The 25,151-nt window shown below is 40.2% G+C and overlaps 1 protein-coding gene across 4 annotated transcripts in view; it reads left to right on the top strand.

Moving 5' to 3' along the window:
- The window catches only part of PTPRO (protein tyrosine phosphatase receptor type O), a 153,445-nt gene that overhangs the window by 100,852 nt on the left and 27,442 nt on the right, over nucleotides 1-25,151 (top strand). For 3 of the 4 annotated variants that reach the window (XM_051618387.1, XM_051618404.1, XM_051618395.1), the window contains 7 exons: nucleotides 1,085-1,284; nucleotides 3,642-3,762; nucleotides 6,193-6,386; nucleotides 8,838-8,949; nucleotides 14,221-14,372; nucleotides 16,989-17,109; nucleotides 22,444-22,583. In XM_051618387.1, the coding sequence (XP_051474347.1) occupies nucleotides 1,085-1,284; nucleotides 3,642-3,762; nucleotides 6,193-6,386; nucleotides 8,838-8,949; nucleotides 14,221-14,372; nucleotides 16,989-17,109; nucleotides 22,444-22,583 (1,040 nt within the window). Of the gene's footprint in view, nucleotides 1-1,084; nucleotides 1,285-3,641; nucleotides 3,763-6,192; nucleotides 6,387-8,837; nucleotides 8,950-14,220; nucleotides 14,373-16,419; nucleotides 16,508-16,988; nucleotides 17,110-22,443; nucleotides 22,584-25,151 lie in introns of those variants that run through there. The other variant, XM_051618413.1, reaches the window with a different exon arrangement.

Below are 25,151 nucleotides of genomic sequence, written 5' to 3'. Positions count from 1 at the left end.
CTGGTGGCTCCAGAGATTAATCTTATGATCCAATTCCTCTTTTTACCTGAGTAGGTGTGCGTCTGCTGTCATGAATAAATTTTACTCACAGCTTCCACCTTATCTCATACTTGCAGCCTTCAGTCAGTGAATGATACTGTCAATATACTAGCTTCTATTTCACAACATTTTTGTTGCACACAGATAACAACAGTCTGAACTATCAAATCTTACAGGCTGATCTGATACCAAATTATGGCTCTGGCATTTGTTTTATTTTCTCAATAAATCAAAAGTACCTTTAGAATGACATGGAAGTCAAGGAGAGAGCTGTCACAAGCATCACTGAAAAGTGATGAGAAAAGCCAACAATTTTAATGAAATCTGAATTTTTGACCAAATCTAGCTGAAGTTATTTTTCAATGAGTTATTTTATCTATATTTAATCCTGTGTTCTCTGCTAAGTTCTTCAGAAAGTCTGATGGAGAATCACATTCTTCACTGTGGTAGCTGCTGTGAACTTGATTGTCAGGCTTCAAGATTCTAGAACACTTGGAGGGTATTTTAGTGTATAGAGAAGTGAAAAATGTGCTTGTTCTTCAATATTTTTCAATGTTCTTAACATTATTGGATATCACCACTTTTAACAACTCCCTTGGAGCAAATCTGATATTGATTGATGGGTGGTTTCTGGTAAGCAATAGGGAACGTTTCCATCTGAATTTTCAAACAGGGATATTTTCTCTCTGTGGTGGAAGCCCCATCCCTGGAAACGCTGAAGGTCAGGTTGGACAGGGCTCTGAGCAACCTGATCTAGTTGCACATGTCCCTGCTTACTGCAGGGGGATTGGACTTGATGACCTTTAAAGGCCCCTTCCAATCCAAGCCATTCTATGATTCCATGATTCTAGGTGAAATAACATAGGACACAGGCTGTTTCCCAGAGGCTGCCATCTCCTCTGCCTGAGGGCTGTGGAGATGAACAGCTGTCAGTCCACCCTATTTCTCTAGTAGTAAATAATCCTGTGAAAGACAAATGTTTTAATATAAGTGCCTCAAGTGCATAGTGTGGCTTGCTCACATGTGCTTTTGGGACATGTGCCAGGTCCCACAGGTGAATGGATAGAGGAGCTCACTGAAAAGCCTCAGCATGTGACTGTGACGGTGCTAAGCTCCACAACTGCCCTGACATCCTGGACAGCATCGCAAGAGGGCGCCGGCAACAGCACCATTGTGTCTGTGGTCTCCCTGACCTGTCAGAAGCAAAAGGAAAGTCAAAGGCTTGAAAAACACTACTGCAATGAGGTAAGGGGTAGAAGTTGGAGCCGTATCAAATATAGGAAAAAATGGCTATCCACCCTATGGCTTTGGGATTGTCGTGCCCAAGCATTGTATCAGGCTCAGGACTGCAGATCACAGCAGTAGGTGTGTAGAAGATTCCCTTCTGCAATCTAAATGGACATGGCTGATGGAGAGTGGAGAGAAGTGCATAGCATTTAGGAATGAAAGTATGCAGTTAACCAGATTAGTATGAAAATTATATTTCTGTTGGAGTGGCTGGGGCCAATCCTTTGTTCAAGACTGAGAGTTATGTTGAGCCCTTTGAGACATTTTTGTGGCAGTAGGCAAAATGGTGCCATATCATAGTTACACTTAGGTTTATGCATTAATCCATTTGTATCAAGCAAAGTGCTCACATGCATGATTATCACCAAACTTGCATAAATTCTTTCTACATGTGAGTACAGCACCTGACTAAACTTTGTGGAAGTTTAAAGGTTATCAGAAGTCAGCTTTTCTCTTAATACATAAAAAAAAATGTCAGCACTGGGAAGTAAATAATGTTACAGACTGTGTTTTGGATGGACAACAATTCTTTAGAGCTGCTGTATGGAACATATTTATAATGATCAAGGCTCCTGAACCCCAAAATGTGACATTTTCCTGTTACTTGAAACCCTTAGTGAGTGCATCCCCACTGTGGCAATCATGGATCAATGGCATGTGGTTTCAATTAGAAAGAGGTTTTAGCCCACATCTCAGTTACCACACTAAGATGCTGGTAAGGCTGTTTTCTGGGAAGTGCCATAACTTCTGTCCCACTCCCTGAATGTGTGTGATGGAGAAGCCCACAAAGGCCCACAGTGCTGCCCTGTCGCACTTTCAGCTTGCCCTTGGAAATGGAAGGAGGTTGCTAACATGCCAAGTAAAAACTTCATCTCCTTCAACTTTGTGATTAGCCCTGCAAGTTAGTTAATACAGGGAGCCTGCATCCTTTGAAAATGTCTTTTAAAATTAATCTTTGTCAAAATATTTTTAGTTTTATTCCAAGATTGTCCATGAACTTAAATATTTGGAAGTGTCTTTAGATGACAATTAGATAATTACTTTTCAGAATCAGCTTGTAATCTCATTTTCCTTGAATTTATTAGAAGTGCAGTTATTACAGCAGGAAATAAAACAAACAGTACACAATTGTTAACCACAGATAGCAAGTGTATACATATATGATTAAAACAAATAATAAAAGATTAATCTACAAACTCAAAACAAAGTACCTAAAGCTAATCTGTGAGTAAACAAGGTATCTGTAAAGTAAATGTGTGTTTGTTGCAACTAGGTAGAAGGGTCTAATTTATTTTTGTCATTACAAATATTCATCCCACCTCTAATCAAATTTTGTCAGCTGGAATTCATACCTGGAATTATTAGTGTCTGTTGGTTTGAATTCTCCTTGACAAGCTGAAAAGGGCAAAATGCAGTGCAGAGTTCTACCCATTTCTACCATTGTACATAATTTAAAAGTTACTTAACTTTCCAAAGCAGCTGTCAAATACAAATTCCCTTCCTCACTATATCTGTGCTGGCCCTGATGTGGTCACATGCAGTAAAACACCAGTGCAAAGGTGGCTGCAATACAGACTTTGGAAAGGTTACAAAGAAATTATTAGTAGGAGATATCAGTCTGCAGTTCTAGAAGGGATGCATGAAGTCCTCTCCTCAAAGTTGCTCTGAACATTTGCTTTTAGCTGGCTCTTCAGGAGATAAGACTTGCCGTATTGAATCAGACCAAGAGTCACCTGGTCAGTCATTTTACCTCAAGCTCTGGTGAGCCACAGCAGAAATTTTAATGCTGGTCTTTCAAACTGAAAAGAAGAATCATGAAGTTCTTTAGTCAGCTTTTGTAGTTCTGTGCAGAAGAGGTTAAAGAGGGTAATTCCTCTCTGATTTCACCATGCAGTCATTTAACGTTTGCATCGAGAAGACAGCTTTTCCGTAACACTGCCTTTAGCTCACATAACTACAGATGGATCAGATAGCCAATGAAAAACCTCAGGCTTTTAATGGCTGTCTAAATACTCCAACCTGAATAATATCACCTGAATATGAATAATATAGCCTGAATATTTCAATAAACTTTGACGGTAGGAGAGAGTGGGTCTGCAGTGTGAAGGCTGACCTTACACAGAAAGGCAAGTGGGATTCTGAGTCAGCCCTGGCCACTTTAATAGTTTTGTCATTTGGGGCTTGGTGAGTGGAGGTGTAGCTGCCGATGCGTGTGTCTTCATAATCATGCCTTTTGTAACTGTAGTAGTTAATGTACACTCTCAGTCTTCTTTTAGTTAACCAAGTAAATATCTGATGTTTTCCCCTCCTATTAGGTGAATTCAAGCAGCAACCTCATTGAAAATCTTGTTCCTGGTGCCCAGTACCAAGTTGTGGTTTACTTACGGAAAGGACCGTTGGTTGGACCACCTTCTGATCCTGTTACATTTTCCATTGGTATCCCCTGCATCTACTGTTTAATATGTGTTTTGTTTTATTTTTAAACATGTCTAGTGTGTTCATTAAGCCCTGGAGCACACAAAGAAGTACAAAGTTGTCATGTTGGTTATTTCAAATGTAAGGAAGACTTACTAAGAATGTTTTTCTTGCATTGTATAGCTCATTACTGAGGTAGGGAAAATACTCCTTCAGAGGAAGACAGGAAGTTCACATTTGAAGGTTAAGTTATTACCAAACCTAACTAGAGAGCAGTTGGGGGCAGGATTCACACACAGAGGGCCATGTGGAAAGAACCATCTTCATCCTTGGATCCCTGAATGTATGTTTGCCTCTAGCAGTGCTCATGATCTATGTCATTTAGGATGGGAGTCACCTCAATTAGGTGTAGCCAGCCTGAGCTGCAGTTGGTCTGTGATGCCTGGAGAGATAGGGGCATTTCTCCGAAGTGATTAACTCCCACTACCACATGAAGTATGTGGGATTGCTCTTCAGGCATTTGTTGCAAATGTGCTTTTTGAAGTGTGTGGTGTGGCCACAGTGCTGAGAGTCAGGAGAGCCAGCCTATCCTAGCATTCTGTGTGATCATCACCAGCTTCTGTTGTGTATGCTTTGATTTGCCTTAGTATAATGGTGATCATTATATTCTCTGCTCTGCGATTTGAAGATAAGAACACTCTAAGACCAAAGAGTATAATTTTAAAGAATGTGGTTTTATGGTGAGCAGGCAGAGCTGCTGCCCCATGCCTGTCATTCAGGATTCCACCAGGTTCTTAAATAGTCACTTAGGATAGAATTCAGTGTATTTTAGTTTCAGTAACATTTATTTTGTTAAGATTACCACTTTAACAAAATGCATTAAGAGAAAGGGCAAAGAGAAAGATTCAGTGCATAGAGTTACATTTGCAGAGAAATATTTAACCTGAGTCACCCAGCTTATCCATTTGACAAATAGTCTGGCCCTGTGGGAGAGAAGTGGCTGAAAGCTAGAGATCTTCAGTATTTTTTGTTCTGCTTCTTCTGTGTGATGTAGGGAAGAAAGTTAAGTGAAAAACCCCCAAAGTTAACCTGTTAAGAACTGAATCCTTAAATTAATGCAAATATGTGGACTAGTGAATATAGTGAGAGACTTTTCATTCTAGGCAATCTCCTTATATAATTTCATAAAATGGGTCTGAATAAAAATTTGTTAAGATATTATGGTATACTTCAGTAAAGGAAAAATATTAAGTAAAAAATATAAATAGGTTATTATTAAAATATCTGTAATTGGGCAATTTTTACAAATACTTGGGTTTTTTTCTCACTGCAGTTAGTTCTGAAATCTACAAAATTATCTTTTCACTTGAGAAAATAAAATAATATATTCCCAAAGCAAATAAGTTAATACATTTTCTCGACTTTTGTGTGGATTCACAACCATAAAATGTTCTTACAAAACTCAAAATGACAATCAGTTTCTAAACAAGACATCTCATAGGTTTCTTTTTATAAAGGGGATGTTTTTATGGAGTAAACCAGCAGTTGTATGACTTTTCATAACAGGGTATTTAATTTTATATTAAAGTAATAGAACTGCAAACTAAACTGGTCTGTGAAATTGTCAGTGCTGGTTAATGATAAATGGAACTCAGATAATATAAAATACACTTTAAAAAGTATTCCGTTCTCCCCATGTTTTTCCTAAGTCCCACTTTCATTGGGTGCATATGAATAGTTCAGAGAAAGCGAAGAAAAGATGTGGTAAGTGATTTATGAAAGGAAAGGCAAACATGTGCTAACATGGGCTGAAGTAATCTGGGTGCTGGTCTCGGCTCTGACCCAGTGTGCAATAGGCTGGGGCACTTCAACCCTTGTGATTGTTAGCAAAGTATTTATTTAGGTAGCCTTAGTTGAGTCATGAAGAGTAATTGCTTTCCAGACAAGTAAAGGTTGCAGAAGTTGACCCTTATGTGACATTTTTCATTTGACTTCTCTTTCTCAGTGTTGTCATCTGTGAGGCAAGAAGAGCAATGCATGACAGCAGCTTTAGGTTCCCCAGGGAAGGAGGGACAGACATAAAACCTGTTATTTCTCATAGCCTTCTTATTCCAAAGTGCTATGGCTTTTGATGCTTTTGGTTTTGAGTAATTTGAAATTTCACCTAAACAGCCTGATTTTCAAAGTAGAATGGAAAAATCAAGCCCTGTCCTTTTATTTCAAGCTAAGCAGCCAACACCAAGTAGCCTCTAGTAATTTCTGAAAAACTATCCATAACAAACTGGAGAACAAATGCTGAAAAAATGGTATTCCACTGCTTGTGACAAGGAAGCTGTTGGGAATTAGTCAGGAGCAAACTAGAAATAGGTAGAACTTGGTTAAGGAAAGGCATTGTTTTAAAAGAAAATGGAACTGATAAATGCACTGCTAACCACAGTTTCTGGTTTTTAGTGCCCACTGGAATAAAGGATCTGACGCTTTACCCTTTGGGACCTACTGCTGTGGTTTTGAGCTGGAATAGACCTTTCCTTGGGGTGTTCAGGAAATATGTCGTAGAAATGTTTTACTTCAACCCGTCAACAATGACCTCTGAATGGACAACCTACTATGAAATAGCGGCAACCGTCTCCTTAACTTCCTCTGTGGTAAAGTGACCATTACTGACTATTGTTTTCCCATATCTGCATAGTCCAGGCACCCTGTGACCTTTCTTTGTCCAGCATTTCCCCCATGAATATGCATATACATCTTTGAGCCTGGCACATTTTTCCAGGCAAAACAGAGAAGATGGCCAGGATGCTAGAGGCATTTTCTATTTTAAAGTAAGGGAATGCCAGCTTGAACCATGCTAAATTTTAAGCAGAGTGATGAGATACGATATGAGCCTCTTTTTTTTGTTGACAAAGGGGCACATTCAGCGAGTCCAGAGGCAGCTTCAGTTTGTGGGTCAGTTTGTCAGTCAAGTCTCTAAAAAATTCCACCGTCTCCTCAGGGGGAGTAGTTCAGAGGCTTATCTACATAATTAATATTGATAATATGGATTTGGGGCGTGCGGGCTAGTCTTGCTGTGTGCCGTCTGGAAGGCTGAGCTGCAGAGATGGTCTGGTGAAAATAGCCTTTGTGTTCTGAAGCCATAAAGACTTACACCAGAATTTCAACTAGGTGAAGACTGATCTCTAGAAGAACTTACACACATGCATCTTTGCGAGATTGGATATTCAGCAGAAAAAAAGTGAAATTTTTCTATTTCTTTCTGTATGTTCCTGGAGGTGAATAGGTTTTATTCAGACTTTGTTTTTGCAGAAGACAGCAAGCAATTTTAGCTTAAATTAGTTGTTCAGAAAGTTATGAGTATGCAAAAAGGGTAGCAATAACTTTTGCTGCTTGTGATAGCCGTAGTAATTTATTGTAACTGATTTGCATAATGCCATTTGTGGAGTCATTTTGGCTATAGCAGCTTAACTGTAATTGGGTATGTGACTGTAAATCTAGCACATAAATCTCCAGGGAAATTAAAAACAAAAATAACTCACCAAATGAGTAATTAATATCTTGTAATCATGACTCAGCACAATTAGATTAATACCTGAGTGATCCGAGTCATCTTAGGAGTAATGCCATCTTCCAGAGCTAATGTGGTTCATTAGAAGATGAGCTGATATTGTCCCTTACTGCTGCAAATCCTGCTCAGGGAAGCCAAATTGGAATTCCTTTGTCTGAATTTCAGCCTGAAGTGCTACAGTCCTATATTACAGCTAAAATGAGCATTTCATAAAGAATCATTTAAAGAGTAAGCCTGAATTAGAGGAAGAGCGTCTTCCTGTTCTTCTGTCATGGCATTTAATATGTGGGTAGGTATTGGTGAATCTGGTGAATTGTTTGGTCTTTCTAGTAGTGGTCCAGAATCCTACCGTGTCCAACAAATGTCCCTATGGTCTAGTGACACCTGTGTGAGTGGTGTATTCTGGAACAACAGTGTCAAGCCCAGTAAAGAGGCAGGGGAATAAAAAATCAAGCTATTCGACAGCTTAGATAAAAAATTATTTCCTGAAGGTTTATCATGCGGTGAGAACTTTTGCAATTGTGTTTGCTCTTTCACTCTGCTTTGAAAATGTTGTGCTCTGGATCTTATTTTAAAATCGTCAAAATAATGTTGGTATCCTCAATATTACACCAGGGTCATACCAGATGAAGTCCAAGCAGCTTCAAGGTTTTGGTGTTGATTGGAAATAACTTTTTCTAAAAAGCATAAAGAGAATGGTTCACAAACCCTATATTTGGATTGCCTTGTAGTTTCTGGGGAAAAAAAGGCCACTGCAAACAGCACAGATCTCTAAAAAAAAGCAATTTCTACTTTGCTGGAAAGTTTCATTATTTCCAGTTTGCTTTCATTTTGTTTTTTTTTAAATATCATAAGGCTTTTCATTTAAACATAAATTTAATATATGAAGTGTTATGTGCTGTCATTGGAAGTGTTAGAATTGTAACTTAAATATTACATTTGCTATTGCAATGTAAAGTACATTGCATTTTATACTTCATTTATATCTCATTTGTATTTATATGTATGATTTATGTCTCATTTGTAAGTCATCTATGTTTCATATTTCATGTATAATAAATGATAATACAAAGTGAAATACTCTTTGAAAAATGGGGAAAAAAATGTCCTTTGAAGCAACAATATCTGAATCCAAAACATTGTTTCTAATTTATCCTTAAAACCTATTTAATCAAAATAGAAAAGGCCACGCTTTCTAATTAAACATTCCACCTTCATTAGATCACAATTTTGTGATGGAAGATTGCTCTGCGGGAATTACTCTTGCTGCCCTGGAAATCAGTGAGAGGTTCCTGTGCTGGGTTGGACATGGGGCCATATGTGCATGGACAACCAGCAGCACCATCACAACCATGTTTTTAATGAATTGAAATCACAAAGTACAGATATTTCCACTGGAGCAAGTACTGGGAGCTCAGTAAAATGATTACAGGTGTGGGCACTAGGTTTGTAAATACTGTCACGTTTTGTAAGTCACACCCTCATGCTGGTGAATTTTCTCCTGAGCTGTTATATGTCTTTTGTCATTTTACAGAGAATAGCTAACCTGCTGCCTGCTTGGTATTACAATTTCCGGGTCACCATGGTGACTTGGGGGAACCCAGAGCTGAGCTGCTGTGACAGCTCCACCATCAGCTTCATAACAGGTAAGCAGCAGCCTGAAAAGACTGTGGAAATGTTCCCAGGAGATGAGGTGCTAGAAAAGCCTTATTTGGATGTTGTGTGTCTGGATCTGTGCCTGCAGATACTGGCAAGTTGTGATATCTAACAGCTACATTTTATGTCATGGTTTTTTTAAGGAAAGCTCCAAGGACTGCTTTAAATTAATTTGTTTAATTTTCCTATGCAAAGCACAATGTTTGATTACTCTGTTCTAGTCCTCTACCAGCTGGATGCAGGGCTCCAAAGAGGGCCAGTGATCCTTCTTTGCTTTTATGACAGTATATGTTTTAGAGATTCTTATGTTAGCTAATATTATGAAACATTTTTCCATATATTTTTAATGATTCCAAATACTTTTTCGTCCTCTTTCCCCTCCCAGTAATGCACCAGTCAGACCATGACTGAACCTCAGCTGACATGAAGTAGAGTTCTGCACTGTTAGGCAGACCAAGGCAGGTCGTATGCTTGGTAGCTTTTTTGCTTGTACACAGTCAGGACAGAAAGGTGATCAAGGTATTGCACCTGCACTGGACAGACTGGCCTTGGGAAACTCTGTGGTGCTGGCAACTCATTTGTGATCCATATTCTCAGCTGCAGGAAATTGATATAACCATGTGGACTGCCCTCTTCCAGTTGGGTCCAGCTTTGTGATTAACACACTCTGTTGCCTCTTGTCAGATATTTTGGGTTTGAATTGTCAGTGTGTCAAACAGATTAGCTAGAGAAGGAACAGCACACCAGAGCTCCTGTTAGCAGCTTGCCACATGTTCTTAGCATCCAGAATGGTTAAGTCAAATCTCCCTATGGAATCATTTTGTCTTCATGCCCTGCTGTCTAGTTCACCTTGCAGAAGGTGATTGAAAGCAGTAAATAATTGAGATAGACTTTGAGAGGAAATAAATTATGACTTGCTCTTTTCCAGCTGTAGAAATCAAATTATGAGGAAAATCAGCCTGTAAGGTCCCAGACACTCCCTCCAAAGCAGATAATAGCCTACTCCCGGGTTTTCTTTTAGACGAGAGGCTAAAAGGATGCAAAATGAGGAAGGAATAGAGTAAGACACATTTGCGGTGTCGATTAATATATTGCATGTGCTTGACAGAGCCACAATAGAAAAGTATCTGTGTGTTAGGTCCTAGCTCCACTGAAGTCAGCAGAAACCCTCCTGATCCAACCTATCTGATCCCAAGCTACACTGCTGACAAATTCTGACACTTCTCCGGTTTTTCTCAAACACACAGCACCCACTGGGGCCCTGTGAAGCGTCTTCAGGGATATTCATTGTCCTTTGGTATCAATCAGCTTTTCCGTAGCACTATAAGGAAGCAATTTTCCAGCTTATTGCTTGCTGTATGAGGGGAGAAATGTCTTTTCCAACTGATTTGGGTACCAGGTTCAGCATTTTAGAGTGGAAATGTTCCAGTGGGGCTCTCACACTTCAATATTGTGTTTCCAGAAAGCTGCAGCAGAAATTAGAGAAATTAAGGTTGTTCTAAAATATAAGTAATCGTTGGGGTTGGTCTTGATCTCTGTATAGTGAAAGAAAAGACTGTAACTGCTACTAGATGAAAAATGGATTAACTCCTTAACCAGCAGATGTAGATGAAATCAGAAATGGATTACTAAGTAATGTCATTGACTTATGATTGGCAAAAGATCTCTTCAAAAAGGTCAGCTGGTCTTAAGTGAAAATAGCCAGGAAATATCTGACTGGAAAGTTGTACCAATGTTTAGTTCATCTTGTTATCAAAGGTTTATCCTTTGTTTCTGATCTGAATTTTTCTAGTTTTAGTATGTAGTCCATAATTCTTGTTACACTTTTCTTTTATTGACTGAAGGGAGACAAAGCTTCTTTTCTCTCTCTATGTAGAATTTAGTTTTACTCTTTTCTGTTATTAAATTGCTTCTATTGAAATCTTCAGGTGCTCTGACTGTAAGGCGTTTTCTCATGTTACTTTTTTTTTTCTGCACTCTGCCTCTCTAATTTTTACTGTATTTACTAAAGTATGTGAAAACTAGAAGTGTAATAGCAGCCTGCTGAATACTCCTAGAGGCAAAATCAGCTCCCTATTCAATGCTCTCCTGTTTGTACATCTAGATGATTGCATTTACTATGGCATCACACTGGTGAAAGTCTGTGTTGATTTACTTCTGCTCTGTTGCTTTTAACCAAATTTATCATTTAGGAGGTGATGTCTACATGCCTTTTTCCTAAAGACTCAACTTTGCACCTGTTACTTCAAAATACATTTTGTCTGAGAAGGCTCAGCATAGATTCAAATCACAACCCTGTCCAAATCCTGCATTCCCCTGCCAGTTGCTGTGTTAATTGGATGGTTTTTCAGTGATGCTTTTGCTTTCAGACTCTTGATGAAAATGTTGAATAGCAGTGAGCCAGGACACAGCATTTTAAGGGAAGAGTCCTAACAAAGAAATCTGATTTAATAAAATTACAAGGGCTTATCAATAGATGGTCACCATTGAATGTGAGCATTAAATACGCTCCTGTCCCCCTATTGCCTTATTACTTGCAATCTCTTCAGCTTTGTCCAGGGATTGCTGTCAGGCTAACTAGCAAGAAAGTCTCATGCCAATTTTTCATGTCTGCAGTTTTGAAATGTTTTTACCCAGTAGATCCTGCCTTTTCACTCTTTCAAGTTACCAGAGGACGTCAGAGTTCTTTATCACGCTCAGCCCCTTTCTTTACAGAGAGGGAACAGATGGTTTTATGGGGTACTTGGTCCCTTTCTGCATAATTCTGAACAATGTTACCTCCCCTGCACAGGTTGCCAGGAATTAGAACAGAAAAGAAAAACACACCAAAAAGCCCTAAATTTTAAAATACTAAAGTGAAGGATTTGTAGTCTTCTTGACAGTATACCGTCTGTCAGTTCTTCTCTCTGTAACTGGAAAGCTAACCTCTGCACCTGGAACATAAGCTTATTCTTTTAAAAGAAAGCAGAAGGATCATCTGGGACTTTGGGACCACACCTTGCAGAAGGCTCAGAGCAAGCAAACCATTTCCCTAAGCAGAATCCCAGTGCTCCTGTGGAGTCTATAGGAAAGCTGAGCCTTTGCTGAACTGCAGTACCTGGAATGAAGAGTGTTACAAGAGACCAGATGATATGTAGGTGTTTCCTACAGCAACTGGTCAGAAGTCCCAGGAGAATTGGGGAGATTTGGAGGATGCCAGAGACTTACCAGAAACAGCATTTGTTCTGCCAGGCTCCTGCAGCAGCAGCTGCACGCTTCTGTTTTAATGTGGGGAGAGACTGTGACACTGCCAGTGTTGCTGTGTTGACTAATGAGTTTTTAATGCCACCTGCTGTAAACAGCTGGATTTAAAGCAGTCGTAAGCATTTTATTTTACAATCAGAATGCTTTGATGTTTAGAGAAGCAAAAATAATTAGAAACACAGACTCTTAGTGCTGGTGAGTACCACTGTCTGCTGTCTGTTAGTCCAGTGGATGCTTTCAGTTGTCACTTCAGGCCAGGTCAGCGAAGGGATGTAATTTCCTACAGCCTCTCTGTGCCACTCAGCTCCCAGTGGAACATGGTGCTAGGGGAGTGGATCACGCAAGTCTTGTGGCCTAGTGTCATTTCATGTATCCTGGACGTTCATTTCCAGATACCTAAAGCAAACAGCTTTGTGAACATCAAGAGGGAAAGCATGTAATCAGTATTCAGGTATAGGAGGAAATTACAAGAAATGTATAAGATTCATGCCAATTCTGACCTTAAATTTTGAGGAATACACAGTCCTGGGCAGGGATGGACTGAGAAATTTAAAGTATCGTTGCTTAAAAAACTTTATACTAAATAAAGTTGCTTCCTTTCACTGCATAAAAAGGACATTTTCAACATTAATTTGAGAAAACAGTCTTAGGAAATGTTTCTAAATGGCTCTAAATTGTCTGTGCATTGTATTTGGTGCCTTCTTCAATGATTACTTTAAATCTGTTGTCCAAACTGTTTGCTGTCGAATGTCTCAATACAAAAGTCATAGAAGCCTTTGTGAAAGCAGCAGTGACACCTTGTGGGCCCTTCAAACAGACTCGAGCTCTGAGTTCATCCTGCATTTCATCTGGGCTGCTGGCACATCTGAGCTGCCTTTGCACAAACACACTGTGCTCAGCGGGGCTTGTGCAGAGGAAGATCAATCAGCCTGTATTGTTTTCCCTTTGGTGCTCCTAAGGAATCTGCCAAGCACACAGATTCATACATTTCCCTGTTTTATTTAGGTTATCCCATCGATATAAATTTGAGAGGGGGTTATGATTTTAACTGATCGCTGACTTTCACTTTTGGGTCTCCATTCAGTTTTATCTTAAATTCCAACTAGGGACCTGCACCTTTGATTTAGTCAATGAAGGTCAGATGAATAGCTATACATTTTGCAATTAATAAGAGAGGCATCTCTAGGAGGGAATTCGCTTACTCATCCTGAATATCTGTTTTAGGAAGAGAGCTGTTGTTCTGGAGGGTGTTGTCTTTCTAGGGCTGCACAAGGAGCCAAGAGCTTGCTGGCAGCTTCAGAGCAAGACAAGCCATTGGACAGGCTGAGGGGGCTGTGGTGGGGCAGTCTGAGCTGGGCAGGAGCAGGGTGTGTGGAGGAAGAGGAGGTTCAACAGCTACTTCACCTAATACCTAATTATGTGGCTACTGTGTGCCGGACACATGCTCCTTATGTGGGTGTTAGCTGACTGTGGCCTTCTGTGCCCATGCAACTTTCACCCTGGGAACAAAGGTGGCTGTAACTTTTAATGCAAAAAGATATTCTTTGCAAAACTGCAGTTTTGGGACTTCTGCTAGGAAAATACAAACTTGATGAAAAGAAGATAAATTTTTCCTATGGAAAGGCTCACCATATTATTCAGTGTGACCGTTCTTTATTTCTCACTGATTGTCATTTCTTTTCAGTGCTATAACACAGTGAAGCAATATTTGAAGCCTTTAACTTGACTTCAGACTCTGTAAATGTGAACTAAAAAATTGTTTACATGAGCCAGTAGCTTCATTTTTTTTTAACTGAAAGGTTGCAAAGAAAAAAATATTTTTGTTTCAGATATCCTCCAGATTAAATGCCATTTTTTGCTTCTTTCAGCCAGCACTCAGGTGCAAAGGCTTTTACTAATATGTTTTGCTATCTTTATGATACTCTTCCCAACATTATCCTTTGTCAAAAGTTTATTGCTGGACTTAGTAACCAACTGTGTTAGACCCTGTCTGTAATACATTTGCCATCTTCCTTCAGCACCAGTGGCACCTGAGATTACCTCCATAGAATATTACAACCACCTTTTGTATGTCACCTGGACCTATGGAGAAGATGGCACTGACCTTTCTCATTCCAGGATGCTACATTGGATGGTCATTGCAGAAGGAAAGAAAAAAATCAAGAAGAGTGTAAGTAGGAGTGGGGAATCTGTCTCTCTTTTCTCAGTATTTTTTTCTGCTGAGTTGATAACTTCGTATTACAAAGTTTAAGCAAGTTGGTAGAAGCCAACTTAAAGTTATTTCACAGTATTAGTACACACTTCCAAAGACTCAAGCTCTCAAAACACTCATTGGACAAAACAGTTCTGTGGTGATCCAATGCAAGTGTTGATGATTTAGGTGAGAATGTTAAAATAGCTTATTAAACTCCTGGGCAGCAGACAATAAAACATAAGGAGTATTTTTGAGCGAGCAGCTGTGGTCCTTTCAATTTCTATTTAATAACAACCACACTACACTACTAGCTGAGTTTTTTTAGTTCATTCAGACCAGGTACTATCACTTCCCATTTTCTGACTTTATTGAGCAGACATCCTTATAAATTACATGTTATTCATTTGCTGTGTAAATATAAGTTCTACTAGCTGGTGAGATGAGGATCTCACCAAGAATATATGTACGTTTTAGAAAATTTGCCAGCTATTAAGATATATTCTTGGAACATTCTCTTGAACTCTTTGAGCATAGTTAAAAAGCACTTAGAAAAAGAAATCTGAGTTTTCCGGCTATGGATTATTAAAGCCATGCTGCCACAGGAGACTGACACACGTTTAACTTGGAGTAAAGGAGCAACCCCTGGACATACAGTGGGAAGTGTTTGCAATAGCAGTGGAGCATTGCAGTGCAGGAATGTATGTGGCCAGTGCAGCTTCACACAGCCCGTGCCCTGTGGTTCTCTTCTGCATCACTATCGATCTTTTAATCATTGACAGGCAGAATGTGTTTGGTATTTTTCAAGGGGAAGGTTTCCCTTCTACAGCTGAAGGCTCAGCAGGTGCTGTATTGGAAGTGAGTATTCAGCATAAGCATAAATTCTTGAGCAGTTTTTATCTGGTTTTCTATGAATGCCCTCATTTTCATTGGATTCTTAGGGGCTACCAGAGTACATCCATCTGGGGCTTCTTGCAGCATGAATCTAATTACATGATTAGTAGAACTGTTAAAAAATGTAGTGTTTCTGAACAGCAGGAACTTCCAATGTTTGAATCTTTGTTTCAAACAAAGAAGAAATTTCCACTTTTTTTTTTGCTTTTTTTCTTCCCCCACCCCCAAGTAAGCAAGAATTGAATTCTGAAAAATTGTGCTGTGTTATCCCTCCTTTCCTTCCAAGAATCATGTTCTCTGTAAGATTATTCTTATTCCAGGAAAAAAATCTGACTTTTGTTTTACTGTTTCCGCTAAAAAAATATTTGTCTAAGAAATGCTTAGACAAAAATACAAAATACAGTAAACATTCAAAAGAAAATTAAATTAAAATGAATAATGAATATTAGGCTGAAAAACTGATTTTAAATAGAGGTTGTCTACAAGTAAAACTTCAAAGATGTCTTTAGGAGTATTCCTCGTTATTTTATTTTCAGAACAAGAACCCAGTAAATACTCTTTAAGAAAATTCTGCAACAACCTGTTTATAGCTAACTTCTATGGCACTGCTCATGTTTGTAAATATGGGTGCATGCTTGCAGGCTGCAGGAAGTACCTGTTCTCCTAAGCTCTGTTAGTCACTTTCAGAAATGGTTTCCTTTAAAAATCATACTGTATTGGGCTCTCTTTATCTGAATTACCTAGATTGTTAAGATTATTATTACGGTTGGCTTTCTTGCAGAATTATTTAAATAAATGCATAAAATTATCAGGTAATGATGAATTATTCTTCCTGCTATTTGAATATTACCCAAGACTATAAAGCTGGTCAGTTTTTAGACAAATTACCAAAATAATGTACATAGTCCTGTTAGTCTTTATCAAGAACTCTCTGTCCCTCTTGGAACTGAAAGCTTCAGCCTGAAAATTAAGTGACTCAGAAAACCAGCATGAGATTCCTGAATATGCCTTTTGTGGATGGTCTGTGAATGCTCTGAAAACAGTCTGTTGCAGTATCTGACTTCTGCATCTTTCTCCATGACCCTGGAGAAATGGGGACCTTAAACATCCCTAAAATAATAGGAAGAAGTTATTCACAATCTTTTGAAGCTCAACTCAGTTTTGGATCATACATGGTTTCAAACTTGCAGATGACTGAAGTCAGGACCTGAGGTCTCCAGGTAGGGGTTATACTTGCCCAGCTGGGTTTAATTTGTAAATTCTTAGGATACAGAAAGGCTTACTTATATGTCTCTTGTGTACTCTTCTTTGAGAGATCTGATTTAATTTAAAGTCTTTTAACGTTGCAATGGCCTCAGATCTATGGTTTGGTTAGCATTTTTGCACAACTTGAAAAATCTGGATGCAAGAGTACTCTCACTGGTGTGAAGGGGATTTTCTTTCCTGAATTTTCACTGGTCATATAGAAAATATGCTCTAAGATTGTCTTCTCTCTGCATTGTGATACTCTGTTGAGCATTATGGCTTTCCACAGTTGGTGTCCATGGGAACTGGTTCATACAAAAAGTCTAGAATACACAGAAGTCATCTACTGTAATGCATAGAACTGTCTTTGTAGCATATAAAGTGGCCACTTTAATTTTAGAGGAAGAATACCTGGTTTGGGTCATAATTAACAGTTGGTGTCTATAATTATTGTAGGTAACACGCAGTGTGATGACTGCAGTGTTAAGCTTGCCTCCAGGGGACATTTACAACCTTTCAGTGACTGCTTGTACTGAAAGAGGCAGCAATACTTCCCTGCCCCAGCTTGTGAAATTGGGTAAGAAATGCTTTTTTGTAAGTTATAATACACTCTTTTCATTTTACTGTAAAAGTAACTCTGTCAGCAGATTCAGTGTCTTCATCATTTCAATGTCATATACCTGTGACCACGTTTCTTTTGATAAGTTGTAATTTTCACCTTCCCTTGCTGTGAAAATTGTCTCATTCCCTTGTGTGAAGATACTCTCCTAAAATTACTGAAGAGGAACAAGAGTGGCAGAATCTGGCTGTAACTGGAATACGGAGAGTGGAAAATGCATAATACCTTGCTAGGAGAACAACTCTGCTTCATATTTGTTTTCTTATGGTCTTGACCAAAGGCAGGTTTTGGAATGGTGACTCAGGCTTCACAGCTGAAATTTTCAACACAAAGCTGAACTTTCCTTGGTTTTGATAAGCCTGTTTCTGGGTCTGCAGTCTGCCACCTGGTCTGGTCTCCTGTCTCCTCTCCTATCTTTCTGGACATCTCCACCAAAAATGTAGTCTTAGGTACAAATCAATGACAGTACACTTTAAAAAAACCCAATCAAACTCATAGGCATCATTCTCAAATGATCAATCATTCTCAAACTCAGCTTCATTCTAAGACAAATATATGTAATGCACTCAAAGAAACAAAATAATACTTACGAACTTCAACCTTTAGGTAGAACTTCAAAATCATAAAATCATAGAATGGTTTTGGTTAGAGGGGACCTTAAAGATCTTCTAGATCCAACTCCTCTGCATTGGCAGGGACACCTCCCACTAGATCAGGTTGCTCCAAACCCCATCCAACCTGGCCTTGGACACTTTCAGCGATGGGGCTTCCGCAATGTCCCTGGGCAACCTCTGCCAATGTCTCATCACCTTCATACCAAAGAATTTCTTCCTAATGTCTAACCTAAATCTCCCCTCTTTCAGTTTTAATCCATTACCCCTTGTCCTGTTGTTACAAGCCCTTGTAAAAAGTCCCTTCCCAGCTTTCCTATAGGCACCCATCAGATACTGGAAGACTACTCCTCAGAGCCTTCTCTTCTTCAGGCAGAGGACTCTCTGCCTAACACCTTCTTTTAGCTGTGAGGAAGACTGGGTACTGCGCCATTAAAACCTTAAGATATTTCACTTTGCTTTTGCATGCACTAGGTACCTAAACCAGATAATTTGAAGTGTGCCAAGCTGCTTTTACAGGCATTAATTCCCCTGTGAAGGTGGGTAAAGAAGAATTAGTAATTTCAAACTGAATTATCTTCTCTACATGCATAATAAACCTTTCCTGGGTGAGAGTGAAGGAAGTGAATTTAAAGGGCTCCATAACTTCTGATTGAATTAGAGGTCTTGAAGCAATTCTTGTATATTTGTCTTTCTCAATAGCCCTTCCTCAAATCTCTTCAACAGTGCTGGGGCAAGCAGTACAACCATGAGAATCTGAAGTTCTTCCCGGTCTTTTCACCAAACGGGGTATTTGAAATATGTAGACAAACTCCATGTTTTTTCTTCTTCTCTGTGCAAGTCCTACCCACTGTTTTCCCTGTGTCTTGTGTCTGTACACAGAGCTACATGTGTGTAACTTTTTTTTCCCAGGACTGAGTGGGTGGATTGTCCAAATATTTTAGGATAATATTTCAAAACATCAGCTAGCTTTATCCTTCAGACAGGTCCACAATTTATTAATGTTGTACACCCTGCAACTTAGTTCTGTCTTCCTGTTCTTTGGTTATGCACAGGCAGGCTCCTATTTAATGGGTATAGTTATTTTGCTCTTGCTCTTTCAGTGATAACAGAAAGAAGGTGGGATGAATTCCATTTTGGTAAATCACTTCTAGACTTCTGGTTGTGAGTTTTTTGTTGGTTTGAGTGGGTTTTTTTTTGTTTTGTTTTATTTTCTTTATGCTATTTGCACCTTGAATAGACAGGATATTTTACCAGAGGTTTTCCTTCTTTTTTTCTGAGGGAGCAATGGGAGTTGTAATTAGCAGTAGTGGGAACTGACTCTAAATGACAGACAACTCAGCACTTGGCAGTCACTTGAGCACTCCTGCCAAATGTTCTTCCCTCCATGATATTTGCTTCCTCCTGGCAGCTTTCCACTTGCAGAAAAATCAAGCCATTTGCTGGAGGCAAAAGGAGGATTTGCTTGGGATAATGCCCAAATGCAAAACTCATATTTTAATTGAGGCCATTTTTTACCTGTAGTGAGGGATGGAATGTGTTTCTGAATCCAAGAGCAGATATATGGGCGTAATTAAGAGACAGGAACGCTTTCCAATGTAGTTCTGTGACGACATGTACACTGCAATCCCTGTGACACAAAAGAAGGCATGTGAATGTGCCTCAGTCCCTATCCAACTCTCTCCCTAATGTCAATGTGATCTTGGCAGCCTTCAACACTAGAACAGTGGTCTGATTGTCTGAAAATCAGATATATCTCCAAAATGTCTATAACCACTTGAGCAAGTCCTTTCTGCCAAGTTTTTTTTTGATGGATTTTACACGTCATGCGCAGTCTCCTATGACAGCATCTCACAGAATGAGAAGGGAAAAAGTAAGAGGAAAATGTTGTAGTACATAGCATTGTATGTAGTGTGTCAGGATCCTGGAATCAGGTTTGAGAATGTTTGAGAATGACAGCTTTCATTGAATATCCATTGATTAGGAAATCTGAAAACTCTGGAGAACAGCTCAGAAATGAACAACCTAAACATTGCACTCTCTGAAGACAAACCAAAGGAGCCCAGCATGCCTGAGGCATTGAAAGCTAAGTATTGCCAGTACCCATTGGGCGAAGTCATCAGGATGAAAATCTAGATCAAGCCTTGGTCTTTAAATAATCTTGGGGAAAAAAAGTATATCTTGTCTTAACACTATGACTAGGCTTTTTGCTTCTCCCTCCTGCTCTTAAATTTTTCCCCTCCAGTTCTCCTGTGCTTTCCATATTCCAGGTTGGTTCGGGCAGGAATGCAGTGAGGCATGGCCTGCACTGGAGGTCTGTGTGGCCTCCCATGGGCCACTGCCTGCCAAGTCCTTGGCTCCGCAGGTGGTGAGGTGACCCTGTATGGCGAGAGCTGAGGCCACCCCACACAAAGCCAAGGATGCTGGATACAGACCCCCATCCATGTTTCAGAGTATCTCTGATGCCATCACTCCCTGGAGGACCCTCCATATGTCTCCTGTCATGGGGTTGTCTCCTCATCAGACCCTTGTATGTTTCTTCTTTAGGAAGAAGTTCTTCACTATGAGTGTGGTGAGACATTGGAACAGGTTGTCCAGGGAAGATGTGGATGTCCCATCCCTGGAAGTGTTCAAGGCCATGTTGGATGGGTCTTGGAGGAACCTTGTCTTGTGGAAAGTGCCAGGAGGGTTGTGCAGTGCATGCAGAACAACCAAGTGATAAGGCCCAGTCAGCATGGGTTCATGAAGGGCAGGTCCTGTATGACTAACCTGATCTTCTACGACAGGGTGACACACTTATTGGAGGAGCGAAGGGCTATGCATGTTGTCTACCTTGACTTTTGCAAGGCCTTTAACAAGGTTTCCCACAGCATTCTCCTAGAGAAAGTGGCTGCTCATGGCTTGGATGTGCACACCCTTTGCTGGATAAAAATCTGACTGGACAGCCAAGTCCAAAGAGTTGTGTTGAATGGAGTTAAACCCAGTTGGTGGGTGGTCACGAGTGGTGTTTCCTAGGGCTCAGTGCTGGGGCTACTCCTGTTTAACATCTTTATTGATGAAGGGATAGAGTGCACCCTCAGTAAGTTTGCAGATGACACCAAGCTGGGTGAAAGTGTCCATCAGCTTGAGGGCAGGGAGGCTCTGCAGAGGGATCTAGATAGGCTTCATTGAAGGGGTGAGGCCAGTAGCATGAGTTTCACTTAGGCCAAATGTTGGGTCCTGCATTTGGGCCACAACAACCCCTGGCAGTACTGCAGGCTTGGGGAGGAGTGGCTGGAGAGCTGCCCAGCAGAGAGGGACCTGGGGGTATTGATTGACAGCCAGCTGAACATGAGCCAACAGTGTGCCCAGATGGCCAAGAAGGCCAACATCATCCTGGTCTGCATCAGGAATAGTGTGACCAGCAGGACCAGAAGGTGATCCTGCCCCTCTAATCAGCCTTGGTGAGGCTGCACCTTGAGCACTGTGTGCAGTTTTGGGCTCCACAGTATAAGAAGGACATTGAGGTGCTGGAGAGAGTGCAGAGAAGGGCAACCAGGCTGATTAGGGGTCTGGAGAACCAGTCCTATGACGAAAGGCTGAGGGAGCTGAGGCTGTTCAGCCTGGAGAAGAGGAGGCTGAGGGGAGGCCTCATCGCCCTCTACAACTACCTGAAAGGAGGTTGCAGTGAGATGGGCCTTGGCCTCTTCTCCATGGTGACTAGAAATAGGACAAGAGGAAATGCGGTCAAGCTGTGCCAGGGAAGGTTCAGACTGGATATTAGGAAAATTTCTTAATAGAAGGAGTGGTGAGGCATTGGAACAGGCTTCCCAGGGAGGTGGTGGAGGCACCGTCCCTGGAGGTGTTCAAAAAAGGGGTAGACATGGTGTTTCATAAGATGGTTTAGTGGTTAGGGGTTGTACAGTGGATGGTTGGACCTGATGATCTTGAAGGTCTTTTCCAACTATAACAATTCTATGATTTTGAAGGTCCCTTCCAACCCAAACCATTCTGTGATTCTATTAATGTTTGCCCATTGTCAGTTCCTTTGGCACAAAAGCAACAAAAATCACAGCAATAGATGAAAACCCCTGAGATCTGGACCTCTGCATCCAGTGAGGAGAGAAAATTACTGCAGCTTAGCAAGATGAACACAGACCCAATGGCTCTTAAATGTTAGCCTGGAAGAAAAAAAAAAAAAAAAGACAAGAATTGTTTTAAGCTGCTAATTGACTAAATATTTCCTCTGCTACAATTAAATGGACCTAGACAGTCTTTGCTTGTGGAAAGCTACTTCTTTATTGTCTCCTGGGGCAAAAAAGAAAAGCTTTCTCAGGCCAAATGTGTTGCTAACAGGTGGACAGCCCAAATGGGTTTCTGCTAACATTGTTCTATTAATAGAACACACTCATCATCCTCAAACAAGGACTACTGAAAAGGGAAGTGAAATAATTACGCAACTGTTCAAATAGAGAACAGTTTAAATAGAGTAGAAAAACCGAGACACTTCATCATCTTCCCATTTTACAGTGGTAGCTTGTCATCATGAGAGGCAGGGCTTTACGTTGGCAGGCTTTATCTGAAGGAAATGAAAGATAGAAGGGCATCAGGCATTGCTTTCTCTTTTGTTCAAGGGTTCCTTTTCTCAGTTGTCTGGAAGTTTCAAGATAAGCTTAATGAAAGGAGATTTTCTCTTAACCAGAACCAGCCCCTCCCAAATCACTGTTTGCTGTCAACAAGACTCAGACCTCCGTGACACTGCTGTGGGTGGAAGAAGGAGTGGCTGATTTCTTTGAAGTCTATTGCCAACAGGCTGGATCTAGTCAGGAAACAAAAGTCCAGGTATGTAAGCATCTCTTCTGTGGTTTCTGCTCTTCATCTCTGAAACTGAGAGTGGACCTTACATCTTTCTGGTTTGGTGTCTGCTGCTTAGCATTTGTATGTAAAGCCCAATGACATTTTATGCTCAGTACACAGGTTAGACCATTAAACCAAATGTGGTGAGGTGGTTCTAAATTAAACCTTTAAAAGCTAAACTACTAAAGAATATAAAATGCTAAAATATTTCATTATTTGGCAATATTAATATTGGCTTCTGTATTGATGAGGTTGTAACTAGTTGAACAGAAACTATGAACATCTGACTGTGTCAAGTCTTTGGCTGCTCTTGAAAATGGCTCTAATATACTGTGCAAAATATGAAGGTCACAAAACTAAGGGCATGTCAATGGACAGGAAGGGAAAAAAGGTCAGGCAGCTTGGTAAGGTGTGGGAAAACGGGACATGTTTAGATGCCATGAGATCTTTTGTGCAGCATTTAATTATTTCTGGTTTACACTATTCCTAGTTTTGCAAACTGTTAACTGAAGTTCAGGAGGACATTCACTGCTATTCAAAGAGTAACTTTATGCTGCAAATGTGGCTGCTGTTCATTTTGTCTCTTAGAGTATTTCATTCGAGACCCACCTTCTCAGCCTCCCAAATGAACCTACTTTTCTGTCTGTCCAGCTAGGAACCTGTACTCAGAGGCCACCTGAATATCTGAGTGTTTAGATTGGTAATGGTTATTTGCGCAGTATAGAGCAGTAGTAGTTTTAATTCCTTGACATTCAATACTGTGCAAAATATGAGGCTTACTTTGTGGTTTGGCTGATGGTGTAGTGAATAACTATGATTACATACTGTGAAACATCATCCTCTCATGTGGACTGTTACACATACTGGGTAATCATTCAGAAATAAAGTAAAAAATAACCCTCTTACACCACTGATTATCCCAAAAGAGACATACACAGTATTTAATCCTATGGAAGACTAATCTGAATTATTTAATGTTCCTTTGTAACTGAGAAAGGTACTGACTAGAGAAAAAAACAAATGTTTCAATGCACTTTAATCTTTTGGGTAGTTTGGATTCCACATCTACATTCCTGCTTTTTCACAGTGAATAGCTGAAGATCACAAAAGTCATTATCCACTTAGCAGAGATTGAAAATAACGATGTGATCAGACAAGCAGGGTACCACAGGATTTACTGCTGTAGTGCAGAGCAGATCCATTTTAAGAACATCAGGAAAAGACTGCTGCATTTAGCAGGAGCTTCAGTGGGTGTCTCATTTGTTGACATGAATATCTGGCACTGGAAAATGCACAGATTGTCAGCTCACTTCTCATTAGATTCATCACTCTCCTGTCTCTGTGAAAAAAATGGTAGGGCTCCTTTTTGAACTGTAAAAAAGAATTTTTTCTCGTAAGACTTGTGAGAGTTATTTGTGATTTTCCATGCTAATTACACAAACTTGTCCCTTTCCTTCATTTTAAAATCAGCAAAGTGAAAAGCAACAGCTTTCTGGGTTTGAACATCTTGGGCTTTGGTTGACTAATTTAAATTTCCCAGAGGGGAAAATGGAAAACATCCTGCTAGGTCCAGTTGCCAAACAATGACTCCTCCTTTCAGCTCATGTACACGTGATTTTATCTGTGTGATGCACTTCAGAATTGCACTGCAACCTCACTGTCTTAGAAAAAGCACATGAATAAAAACAGGCCACTGCAAAAATCCAGTGCTTGGGACTTGCACTCCCCATCTGGAGAGAGTTAATTCATAAAGCTTATCCTGGCCCTTTCTAAACCACTGGCTCAATGTCCCTGTTTTCACATCTGCAACCCACCCTGGGTTCTTCTGGAGAGGACAGAAAAAATGCCTGAGGACCTTAAGGAGCTGTATCCTTAAGTCAATGCACGTGTTGTACTTGTTGTCTTTTGCCATATCAGCATTTATAAAAACCAAAGGTGTTTATCAGGGACATAGTAATTAGAACATTGTATAAATATGTTATGTAAAGAGTTTCTACTAGCTAGAAGAAATGAGGTGTGGGATATCTGATCATAATCATTATTGTAAAGCTTTGCTCTAGCTTTTGTTTTTCACCTTGGCCACTCAGAAGGCTCACAGTTCTTCATGTCCAGAGGAACTGCATCAGAGTCAGACATGACACACATTCATATGAGAGTGTGGATACTGTGACTGCCTTGGCTGTGCTTTGAGTAAAAACAACTTTGTTTTCCTCCTACCTGTATGGTTTAGTAACCAGAGATCATGAACTCTGCCCACCTCTGGGCATGTTCCAGGGGTCACAGAGCTTTCCCCCACCAAGTGTGTGCCTGTGAGACATGTCCCTGCCCTCCCCAAGGGGCTCTAGGTCTCCCTAGGGTGCTCTGGGCTGTTCCCACTGCTGTTTTCGTCCTTTTTCCTCTCCCCTCTTCTGCCAGACTGCTGGGCTACCTGCCTATTTTCAAGGACAGGTTACTTTCCTTAAGTTTCAAAGAGCTGGTTTCTTTCACCAGATTTGACTTCACCTGGTCAAATATGTGGGTGAAGAGGGAAGCACTGATTTGTGCTCTTGCATT

This window comes from Apus apus, chromosome 1 (genome assembly GCF_020740795.1).
Source record: "Apus apus isolate bApuApu2 chromosome 1, bApuApu2.pri.cur, whole genome shotgun sequence".
Classification (NCBI taxonomy): domain Eukaryota; kingdom Metazoa; phylum Chordata; class Aves; order Apodiformes; family Apodidae; genus Apus; species Apus apus.
Note: the sequence above shows the minus strand (reverse complement) of the source record. Positions and strands in the feature narration are given on the sequence as shown.